Raw genomic sequence first — 12,377 nt, 5'->3', positions numbered from 1 at the left:
GTACAATAGTACATAGGATCAATTCCTTGATTTCTCATTCTGCTTCTTCATTGTTGGTGTATAGAAATGCAATAGACTTCTGTGTGTTGATTTTATATCCTGCAACTTTGTTGAAATTCTGTATCAGTTCTAGGAATTTAGGGCTGGGGTCTTTTGGGTTTTCTGTATAAAGTATCATGTAATCTACAAAAAGTGAAAGTTTGACTTCTTCTTTGCCAATTTGGATGTCTTTATTTCTTTTTGTTATGTGATTGCTGAGGCTAGGGCTCTAGTACTATGTTGAACAACAGTGATGAGAGTGGACATACTATCATGTTCCTGACCTTAGGGGAAAGCACTCAGGTTTCCCCATTGAGAATGATATTTATTGTGGGGTCTTTTGTCTATGGCCTTTATGGTGTTTGAGGTACGTACCCTCTCTATCCCAACTTTGTTGAGAGTTTTTATAATGAAAAAAATGCTATATTTTTCTCAATGCTTTTACTGCATGTATTGAGAGGACCATATGGTTCTTATCCTTTCTTTTATTTATGTGGTGTATCACAATGATTTCAGGATGTTGAACCATCCCTGCAGCCAGGAAATTTATCCACCCACTTGGTCATGGTGGAATAATCCTTTTAATGTACTGTTGGATCCCATTAGCTATATCTTGGTGAGAATTTTAATCCATGTTCTTCAGGGATTATATCTGTAATTCTTCCTGTTTGGTGGAGACTTGTCTCATTTGGGGGTCAAGGTAATGCTGTCTTCATAGAATGAGTTTGGAAGTTTTACTTCCATTTCTATTTTTTGGAACAGTTTCAGAAGAATAGGTATTAATTATTTTTCAAAGGCTTGGTAGAATTCCTCTGGGAAGTCATCTGTCCCTGGACTCTTGTTTGTTGAGAGATTTTTATTGATTACTGATTTATTTCTTTGTGGGCTATGGATCTGATTTTCTATTTCTTCCTGTTTCAATTTTGTAGTTCGTATCTAAGACTGTATCCATTTCTTCCAGACTGCCTAATTTGTTGATATGATTGCTCATAATATTCTCTTATAATTGTTTGTGTTTGGGTGGGTTATGATTTCTCTTCTTTCATTTATGATTTTATTTTTTGGGTCCTTTCTCTTTGATAAATCTGGCTAGAGGTTTATTAATCTTGTTAATTCTTTCAGAGATCCCACTCCAACTTATTGAATTTAAATAAAAGAAATGAGGAAAAACAAAAACAAAAAAACAGCTCCTAGTTTTATTATTCTATTCTGTTGGTTTTCATTTCTATATCATTAATTTCTGCTTTAATCTTTTCTAAATTATTTTTATTAACATACAATGTATTTTTGCCCCAGGGGTACAGGTCTGTGAATCATCAGGCTTACACATTTCACAGCACTCACCATAGCACATACCCTCCCCAATGTCCATAACCTAACCACCCTATCCCTACTCTCCCACCCCCCCAGTACCCTCAGTTTATTTTCTGAGATTAAGAGTCCTCTTATGGTTTGTCTCCCTCCTGATCCCATCTTGTTTCATTTTATCCTTCCCTAACATACCACAACCCCCCCATCCCTCTGAAGTTCCTCATATCAGAGAGAACATATGACAATTGTCTTTCTCTGATTTGACTTATTTCACTCAGATAATCCCACTAGTTCCATCCATCTTGCAAAATGGCAATATTTCATTTCTTTTGATGGCAGCATATTATTCCATTGTATATATATACCACTTCTTCTTTATCCATTCATCAGTTGATGGACATCTAGGTTCTTTCCATAGTTTGGCTATTGTAGAAAGTACTGCTATAAACATTCAGGTGAACATCCCCCTTCTGATCACTACATTTGTATCTTAGGGTAAATACCCAGTAGTGCAATTGCTGGGTCATAGGGTAGCTCTATTTTCAACTTTTTGAGGAACCTCCCATGCTGTTTTCCAGAGTGGCTATACCAGCTTGCATTCCCACCAACGGTTGTAGGAGGGTTCCACTTTCTCTGCATCCCTCACCAACATCTGTCATTTCCTGACTTGTTAATTTTAGCCATTCTGACTGGTGTGAGTTGGTATCTCATTGTGGTTTTGATTTGAACTTCCACTGATGCTGAGTGATGTGGAGCAGTTTTTCAGTTGTTCTGTTGGCCATCTGGATGTCTTCTTTGCAGACATGTCTGTTCGTGTCTTCTACTCATTTTTAAATTGACTTATTGTTTTTGGGTGTTGAGTTTATAAGTTCCTTCTATATTTTCAATACTAATCCTTTATCAGATGTGTCATTTTCAAATATCTTCTCTTATTCTGTAGATCACCTTTTACTTCTGTTGATTGTTTCCCTCATTGTATAAGAGCTTTTTATTTGATGAAGTTACAATAGTTTATTTTTTGCTTTTGTTTCCCTTCCTCAGGAGACATACCTAGAAAAATTTGCTATGACAACTGTCAGAGAAGTTACTGCCTGTCTTATCTTCTAGCATTTTTAGGTTTCAGGACTCACATTTAGGTCTTTAATCCATTTTGCAATTTATTTTTTGTGTATGACATAAGAAACTGGTAAGTTTACTCTTTTGGATGTTGCTGCCCAGTTTCCCAAAACCATTTGTTGAGACTGTTTTTTTTTCATGGATATTCTTTCTGATTTGTGAGAATAATCGACCATATAATTGCAGTCTTATTTCTGGGTTCTCTGTTCTGTTGCATTGATCTGTGTGTCTATTTATGTGCCCAAACCATTTTGCTCAGATTACTGCAGCTCTATGATACAACAAAGTCCAGAATTGTGATGCCTCCAGCTTTGCTTTGCTGTTTCAAGATTGCTTTGGTAACTCAGGGTCTTTTGCAGTTCCATTCAAATTTTAAATTGTTCTAGTTCTATGAAAAATGTTGTTGTTATTTGATAGGGATTTCATTAATTCTGTAGATTGCTTTGTGCGGTATAGACACTTTAACAATATTGGTTCTTGTAATTCATGAGGATGGGATGTCTTTTCATTTTTTTTGTGTCCTCTTCAATTTATTTCATCAGTATTTTATATTTTTCAGAGTACAGATCTTTTACCTCTCTGGTCAGGTTTATTCCTAGGTATCTTATTTTCAGTGCAATCTTATTTCAGTGCAATTGTAAATGAGATTGATTCTGCTGCTTCATTATCAATGTATAGAAATGCAACCAATTTCTGTACATTGATTTTGTATCCTGTAACTTTAATGACTTTGTTTATTAGTTCTACCAGATTTTTGGGTGAGTCTTTCAGGTTTTCTATGTAGAACATCATATTATCTGCAAGTAGTGAATGTTTTACTTCTTCCTTACTGATTTGCATGTGCTTTATTTTTTTTTGTCTGACTATTGCAGCTAAGACTTCCAATACCATGTTGAATAAGAGGTGAGATTGAACATCCTTCAATTTATGGTTATAAAACAATATTAATACTGAAATTTTATTTAATTAAATCATTTTATATAAATACATTTATAAATAAGTAAATGAATAAATAAATCAGTCAGTCCCATATATGAAATGGGTTCATTGAACATGACATTTTATTTTTAAAAAATAGTGAGTTATGAGAAATTAACATATTGTTGTTTTATATAATCTGTTAAATTTATCTAGTATATACTGAGGGTCACTATCAAGGTTATTAATGGTAAATTTCAGAATTACTCAATATTCCTCTTATAAATTGGTATTTTTGCCCTATTTAGTGTTCTGTGACAACCCTCATTCTCGATTGTTAGAAAACAAGCAAATCATCTTAAATACCCCAGAAATAGACTTGAACACTGATGGGACATATTCAACAACTAAAGGGAAGGAAGAAGCCACCTTTAAGAAGATAGGAAGTGTAAAGATGTAGTTTAGGGGAGAAACAGATCATGGGTGCTGTGGAAGGGAGGGAGCCATGGTCATAGACAAGGGCAAGAGAGAGAAAGGATCAAATAGAGGAACCTACAAAAAGAATGTTTCCCCAAAGCCATTGGCTTGGAAAATGGGAGTGCCTGAATATCATAGGTTCTTGCAACCAGCAAGGCTTAAAGCTTGGAGTTTTAAAGGCCAGGTCTAGGCTGGAATAGAGACTGGCAGACACTGTGCTGCTCCTGAAGAGAAGGCAGGCAAATAACTGGGGAGCAGACAGCATGGAAGAAGCAATCTGGAGAACACCTAGGGCACACAGGTGGGAGATTATTTGCTCCTCTCCTAGCACTTCCCTGAGAAAGAGCATTCATGGACATACCCTTCTGGGAAAAATGGAGCATGTCAGTGCCATTTCTGTCCTCTGCACCTCAACATAAATACAGATCTATCTGTGGGAAGCACAGCAGTCCCAATGCAGGCTGCTTAACTTGCTTACCCTAAGACCCATACACCTGTACTCTGGTGGAACTGCACTTCTCAGTCATACTTGCCTCAGTTCCAGTACAGTGGGCCCTTCCCCAGAAGACCAGCAAAACCCTCCCTACACCATGTCTCCCAACTAGGGAGTTTTGCAGGGCCTCGCTTCCAGTGGAGGTGGTGTCAAGTCTCATTACACAAGCAGACTAGAGCACAGCTAGTTAAAACTCACCATATTCAAGTCAGAGACCAAATACTGCCCACAACAGGCAAGGAAAGCCTCTGCAGGCAACTGGCCTATAGGACACAGCAGCCAAAAACAGAATAGCAGAGCATACACAGCACACACCAGAGACATTTCCTGAAGTTCTAGATGCTACATGACCTCTTCTTCTCAAGGTCATTATTTTCAGGAGCAGGAGACATAACTGGCTTTTCTAACAAACAAAAGAAGACAGAAAATTAGACAAAATTCAAAGACAGAAGAATTTATCCCAAAGGAAAGAACAATGTGACGACTTATCCAGAGATCTAAGTAAAATAGATATAAGCAACATGTCTGATAGAGGATCCAAGACAATGATCATACAGATACACATCGGGTTGAGAAAACAATAGTAGACATCAGTGAGACCCTTACCACAGAGACAAAAAGCATAAAAATGAATCAGTCAGAGAAGATGAGCACAATAAATTAGATTAAAAACAAACCTGATTCAATGATCAGCAGCTTAGAGGAAGCAAAGCAATAAATTAATGGCCTCTAAGACAAAGTAGTGGAAAGCAATGAAACTGAACAAAAGAGAGGAGGAAGAATTATGCAGAAGGAGAATAGACCTAGGGAACTCAGTGACTCTATCAAACATATTATTTGTCTTATAGGAGTCCCAGAAGAAAAGAGAGAAAAAGGGTGACCACCTGGGTGGTTCAGTTGGTTAAGCAACTGCTTTCAGCTCAGGTCATGATCCCAGAGTCCTGGGATTGAGCCCTGCATCAGGCTCCTTGCTCAGCGTGGAGACTACTTCTCCCTTTGCCCCTCCCCCAGCTCATGCTCTTTCTCTCACTCTCTTTCAAATAAATAAATAAAATCTTACAAAAGAAAAAGAGAGAGAGAGAAGAGGACAAAGAAAGTTTATTTGTGGAAATAATAGTTGAAAACTTCCCTAATCTGGGGAAGGAAACAGATGTCCAGATCCAGGAGGCACACAGAACTCCCTTCAAAATCAACAAAAGCAGCAGAACAATACTAGGACATATTGTAATTAAATTTGTAAAATATAACAACAAAGAAAAAAAATCTTAAAAGCAACAAGACAGACGTCCTTAGTTTGCAAGAGAAGACCCATAAGTCTAGCTTTATATTTCTCAACAGAAACTTGGCAAGACATAAGCAAGTGCCATGATATATTCAATGTGCTAAATGGGAAAAATATGCAGCCAAGAATATTCTGTACAACAAAGTTATTATTCAGAATGGAAGAGGAGATAGTTTCCCAAACAAATATGAAAGATGCTCATAACCACTAAACCAGTCCTGCAAGAAATATTAAAGAGGATGCTTTTAGCGGAAAGGAAAGATCAGAAGTGACAATATAAAGACAGGAAGCAGAAGCAGTAAAAATAAATGTTTCTGTAAAAATCAGCTAAGGAACATACACCAAAAAAAAAAAAAAAAAGATATAAGATATAATAATATATACTTCAAATGTGTGGGTAAATAAGAAAAGAATGGATTCAAACTTGAATGATAATCAACTAAATATAGACTGCTATTTGCAGAAAAGATTGTATACAAATGTAATACCAACCATATATCAAAGACAACTAATGAACATGCAAAGGATGAAGAGAAAGAAATCCAAATATATCACTAAAGAACATCAGCAAAGCCTAAAAAATAGAAAAACAAGAAATGATCAGAGAAAGTTTCCAGAAACAACCACAAAACAAGTAATAAATGGGACTAAATACATATCTATCACTAATTACTTTGATTAATTACTTTGAATGCAAATGGACTAAATGCTCCAATCAAAAGACATAGGTTTTGGAATATTAAGAAAGAACAAAACGACAACAACAAAAACAAAAAACAAGCCCCATCCCTTTCCACTGTACCCAGGGAGGGGTTCTTACAGCATTGGTTGTGTTCCCACCATAACTTACAAGGAAAATATCACAAAGTCCAGAGCCCTTGATGTCTGAAAATAAATGAAGAAGATGTCCTCAAGGGGCACCTGGGTGGCTCAGTGGGTTAGGCCGCTGCCTTCGGCTCAGGTCATGATCTCAGGGTCCTGGGATCGAGTCCCGCATCGGGCTCTCTGCTCAGCAAGAAGCCTGCTTCCCTCTCTCTCTCTGCCTGCCTCTCCGTCTACTTGTGATCTCTCTCTCTCTGTCAAATAAATAAAAAAAATAAAATAAAAAAATCTTTAAAAAAAAAATAAATTAAAAAAAAAAAAAGAAGTTGTCCTCAAATTCCTTGTAACAGGAACCCTTTTATGTGGCACCAACCTTGATTTCCAAATGCAACAGTACATCTACAAAAGGAAAAGTGATGACATCTATATCATGAATCTGAGGAGAACATGGAAGAGGCTTCTGCTGGCAGCTCATGCCTATTTTGCCATTGAAAACCCAGCTGATGTCAGTGTCTTAACATCCAGGAATACTGGCCAGTGAGCTATGCTGAAGTTTGCTGCTGCTACCAGAGCCACTTCTATTTCTGGTGGCTTCACTCCTGGAACTTTCACTAACCAGATCCAGACAGCCTTCTGGGAGCTGAGACTTCTGGTGGTTATAGATCCCAGGGCTGACCAAGCCCCTCACAGAGGTACCTTATGTTAGCTGCCCTGTGTAACACAGACTCTCCTCTGTGCTATGTGGACATTGCCATCCCTTATAACAACAGTGGAGCTCACTCAACAGGTGGGTTGATGTGGGGGATGTTGGCCCTGGCGAAGTTCTGCACATGTGTGGCACCATTTCCCATGAACACCATGGAAGCTCGTGCCTGATCTTTATTTTTACAGAGATTCTGAAGAGATTGAAAAGAAAGATCAGGCCACTGCTGAAAAGGCTGTGACCAAAGAGGAATTTCAGGGTTAAACACACTGCTCCAGTTGCTGAGTTCATCACTACTCATCCTGAGGTCCCAAAGTGGTCTGAAGGCATGCAGGTGCCCACTGTTCCTGTTCAGCAGTTCCCTACTGAAGACTAGAGCACTCAGCCTGCCACTGAAGACTGGTGTGCACCTCCCACCGCCCAGGCCACTGAAACACTTGGTGGTATTAAGCTGCTCCTCCACAAAGCCAAAATTGAAATAAGGTTGACAGAAAATAGTTTCTAAAAGTGAGAAAACGAACCAAAACAAAAGACCTATTTATATGCTGCCTGTAAGGTACTCATCTTAGACCTAAAGATACCTGGAAATTGAAAGTGAGGGGTTGGAGAAACATTTATCATGCAAATGCATGTCAGAAGAAAGCCAGAGTAACAATATTTACACTTTATTTATACTTTATTTATTTATATTTTTTCAGGCGCCCTGAAGAGCATTTATTTTTTTAAGTATGCCGGAAGCATAAAACTGCCAGTGGTTCTGGGGGCCCAGTCCTGCCCACCTGCCTCTGGGGCTCCTGACAACAGCCTGCCGGGCAGGGCGGCCTGGAGCAGAACACCCTTTCCACCACGTGCTAAACGCGGGCTTCCTGGCTGTGAGATGTGTGAGGGGCGGCCTTTACGGTAGTGAGCCATCAGCGAGTGCCCCAGGGGCAGAGGAAGGAGACGCTAGGAAGTGTTGCCTTTCAGTGCTTTCTGACACAACACTTTGCACAGCGAGGTAGGCTCACTTTCTCCCAAACGACATCCCTGTCGTGTAGGGTCTTTACTGGAATATTTGCCTCTTTCCCTGTTGCTGGGACGCTGCAGCCTCCATGAGAGGAGGGCCACATCCTGGGTCACGTACCCCATCCGTGCTGTAGCACCAAGTTCCTCACAGTTCTGCGGGAAGCCAATGGTAGACTCGAGCCCCCAGGGTTGGGCTGCGGACGTTGTCAGACCCTAGTGCTTGTGCCTGGAAGAATCCCGTGGCCTGTCCCATCCTCAGTCTGCAAACACAGGCGACGGCTGCAGGTAGTTTTCACCAGCCGGTCTCTCTCACTCAGTTAGCTCTATGGGATTCTACATGTCAGAGAAATGGGCTGTGGGCCATGTGTGAAATAGTGGGGGGCGAGGCCTCCCATCCCGGTAATGGTAGTTCTCTAGCTCATAAACCCCCTTGGTGGTCGAGGATAGCTTTTCCATTTTTATCTGTATTTTGGCCAAAGCCTCCAAGGTGGTCTGCAGCTCCTCACACAGAGTCTCGAGCTCCTTGCTATATTCTGGAAGCGTCTTGTCCGTATCTTCCCTGGAAGCCGGACTGCTGCTCTGTAACTCTGTCTTATCTTCACTCCGCAACCGGATCTTCAGGTTGGCAATGCCGTTTGCAGTAGCAAAGCCCGCGTCATTGAGGGTTTCCCATTTCAGGATCAAATTATGCCAATCAGCTGCATTGTCCTTAATTTTTCTTTCTCTGACAGATAAGACAGGTTTTCTGGGCGTTGCACTTCCAAGAGTGTTTGCTGCCATGCGTCCGCAGATATCCCGGGCGACACTTTATTTATACTTTAAAATGAAGACTAACTTTTTGAGGAACCTCCAGACTGTTTTCCACAATGGCAGCACCAGATTGCATTCCCACCAACAGTGAGAGAAGGTTCCCTTTTCTCGACATCCTCACTAACCCCTTTTGTTTCTTGTGTTGTTGATTTTAGCCATTCTGACTAGTGTGAGGTGATATTTCACTGTAGTATTTATTTGCTTTTTGCTAAAGATGAGAGATGTTGAACATCTTTTCATGTGTCTGTTGACCATCTACATGTCCTCTTTGGAAAAATTTCTGTTCATATCTTCTGCCCATTTGTAATTAGATTAGTATTTTTATTTATTTTTGAGTCTTATATTTTAAATATTAACCCTTTATCAAATATGTCATTTGCAAATATCTTCTATGATTCCATATATGCCTTCTAAGTTTTCTATCCTCTTTGACATTTTCCATAGCAGCTTCTTTCTAGGTATGTCTCCTGAGGCAAGGGAAATGAAAACAAAAATAAACTTTAAACAATGGATATTAACAAATAAATAATTATCTAAAATTACTAGTTGTGTATTTCAGATTAACAACAAAAATATAATTTACTTTAGCACTTATAGATGCTATTAACCTGAATCTTTATATTTGTATTTAATTTGAAATAGTTAATACTTTTACTTCAGTATCTACCTCTGTAATGATTGTCTTTAAGAATTAAGACTTTCCTATGATAGCTTTATAGAATTTATATCTTAAATTACATATGTAATTGTTCTTCCTTTGAACTTGCCATACTTTATAGTCATGACATGTTTGTGAAGAAAATTTCATTACTCAATTCTGAAATCTGCTTTTATTTGGCAAATTTACTTTATTTTAGTAAATTACACAGAAACATGACATTAATGCTTCCTGAACATATATTTACATATATTCACATATCTTCTTTCCGATTTTGTCATTCAGCTTGAGAACGTCAATAATAATATGAGATGTCACATACTTAAATGGTGGACTTCCTTGTAGTTTTATCACTGTATTTTATCCCTTTCCCCTTTTTCCTCAACTTGTGATAGTAAAAAAAAAAACAACAAAAAAAAAAAACAGGGTTTTTTTTTTTAATCCTTCAGGTAAAGATGCTTCATCTACTTCTAATCAGGTAATAAAAAACTAATTTATGTGATAAATGTCAAAATATAGATGATTTAATTTAAGGATAGCTGCAGGATTTCTTTTAATTTCTGAATGAGCTTATCAAAGTATTTTATGCTTTAAATAATTTTCTTTATAATTTTAATGGAGAAATAGAGAAAATTTTTTAAAAACAGTATTTTGACTGATTTTAGTGACGAGTAAATTCTTATTGTTGACCCAATTTTACTGAAGTTTATTATTTTAATTTTCAAAACTATCATAACAAAAATAAAATTAAATAAATTTACACTTATAATTTGACAACCATAAAACATTAATTCTTTTCAGTTTTCCATGTTGCCTTCTAATTTTTAAGCCCAAGAATTAGTATTTATATTTACAAATATGGTGGAAATTAACAGACATAAAAATGTTTATTCCTTTTAATAGTACATCACAAGCATTTTATTGATTTAATTACAGTAGAGTATCTTAATGTTTTCATTTTCCTTTTATGGCCAGTGCAGCTGAGAATGTATTTAAGCTCAAAATTTTAATTTTAATTTGTCTTATAAAACTTTATTTTTATGTAGTTTGATAAATTACTTATTTGAGGTATGATTATTGCATATATTATGTCTGAATATGTGTGACAATAAAAACAACTACCTTTTTTTTTAGATATTCAGAAGGATAATAATATCCTTCTTTTCTCTTTTATTATTTGAAGTGAAATGAAAACATAATGAATAGTAGCTTGGAGCACAGTACACATTTGCTAAAATGAAGTCTGTAAGATATCAGGATTTGGAGAAAGTGTTTTGGACACTCGATATGTAAAATCACTGTCAAACAAGAAGAAAGGAGGAGCAGTCACTTAATTCAAATTTGATGGATGGTCCTAGATCCTTGATTTATTATTATTAATATTATTTTTGTGCTTGGCAGGAAAATGAGAATGGTTCTGAGGAACTGTGCTACTCCATCATTAGCCACAGACCTTGTCGGAGGCCCTCCCTGAGCTCCAATGATGATGGTTATGAGAATATTGACTCTACCATAAAAAGAGTGAAACCATTTAGAAATGGGTCAGAAACAGAATATGCCCTTGTTAAGATGACATGTGTTACTAGCCCTTCTTCCTGTACCCTCGAGCATGATTATGAACTTGTGCTTCCCCACTAGAAATCTCATGCTTCATCATTTTACACTAATAAAGATGATACAAAATACTGACCTACAGGGTATTGCTTCTGCACCTTTGGAACATGACATCTCTGTGGTTTGGGTTAAGCCATATAAATTGAGGGACGCCTGGGTGGCTCAGTTGGTTGGACGACTGCCTTTGGCTCAGGTCATGATCCCGGAGTCCCGGGATCGAGTCCCACATCGGGCTCCCAGCTCCATGGGGAGTCTGCTTCTCCCTCTGACCTTCTCCTCGCTCTCTCTCACTGTCTCTCTCTCAAATAAATAAATAAAATTAAAAAAAAAGCCATATAAATTGACAAAAATACATAGAGTATTCTATATCTTTTTGTTTATAAGGTTTAAAGACATGGAGATGGTGGAACCTTCCTAGGACAATGTACATCCATAGATATATGACCTAATATCCAATTCCAACACAGTTCCCCAAATTTCAAATGCCAAATATTTCCACTCATAATTTTCCATTTCACTTTTGAGGTGTAATCTACTCAATAAACTTTTAAAATATAAGACCCTTGTTAACCTGATTTTTACTTAAATTTTGATTTTTTTCATGTATTAGTAATTCTTGTTTGTAAATTGTGGTAAGAGTTCCAAGAATCAATAGGTTTTGATACTGACCTTCCTGAGAGGGGAAGTTGAAAGTCATTAAAAAATGAAAAAATGTGCCAAATTTAGTTACCCACTGTCTTTTTCTCCAATGGTGAATCAGAGGATTCTGTTAAAAGATTAGTAAAAACAAACAAACAAACAAAAAAGTAAATTTTGTGCATACAACTTTGTTTACAACATACTAGTTAATTTAATCTATTACTAGTTAACTCTACTGAAGGATTGTCAAGAATGTTTGGTCTTAAAATTCAGGCATATTGGGGGGCGCCTGGGTGGCTCAGTGGGTTAAAGCTTCTGCCTTCGGCTCAGGTCATGATCCCAGGGTCCTGGGATCAAGCCCTGCATCGGGCTCTCTGCTCTGCGGGGAGCCTGCTTCCTCCTCTCTCTCTCTGCCTGCCTCTCTGCCTACTTGTGATCTCTGTCTGTCAAATAAATAAATAAAATCTTTAAAAAAAAAAATTCAGGCATA

General features: G+C 37.6%; 2 protein-coding genes across 2 annotated transcripts in view; one reads left to right on the top strand and one right to left on the bottom strand.

Annotated features, from left to right (window-relative positions):
• Positions 1 to 11,272, top strand: part of GCSAML (germinal center associated signaling and motility like) — a 59,592-nt gene extending 48,320 nt beyond the window's left edge. Inside the window, exons 4-5 of the mRNA XM_047731770.1 lie at positions 10,084 to 10,112; positions 11,036 to 11,272. Of these exons, the coding sequence (XP_047587726.1) occupies positions 10,084 to 10,112; positions 11,036 to 11,272 (266 nt within the window). The remainder of the gene's footprint in view (positions 1 to 10,083; positions 10,113 to 11,035) is intronic.
• LOC125101104 (cyclin-dependent kinase 2-interacting protein-like) lies at positions 7,870 to 8,959 on the bottom strand. Its single transcript, XM_047731769.1, has one exon. It carries the CDS (start codon positions 8,944 to 8,946, stop codon positions 8,500 to 8,502), a length of 447 nt encoding a protein of 148 aa, XP_047587725.1. The 5' UTR covers positions 8,947 to 8,959; the 3' UTR covers positions 7,870 to 8,499.
• Positions 11,273 to 12,377: the final 1,105 nt, after the last annotated feature.

This window comes from Lutra lutra, chromosome 5 (assembly GCF_902655055.1).
Source record: "Lutra lutra chromosome 5, mLutLut1.2, whole genome shotgun sequence".
Classification (NCBI taxonomy): Eukaryota; Metazoa; Chordata; class Mammalia; order Carnivora; family Mustelidae; genus Lutra; species Lutra lutra.
Note: the sequence above shows the minus strand (reverse complement) of the source record. Positions and strands in the feature narration are given on the sequence as shown.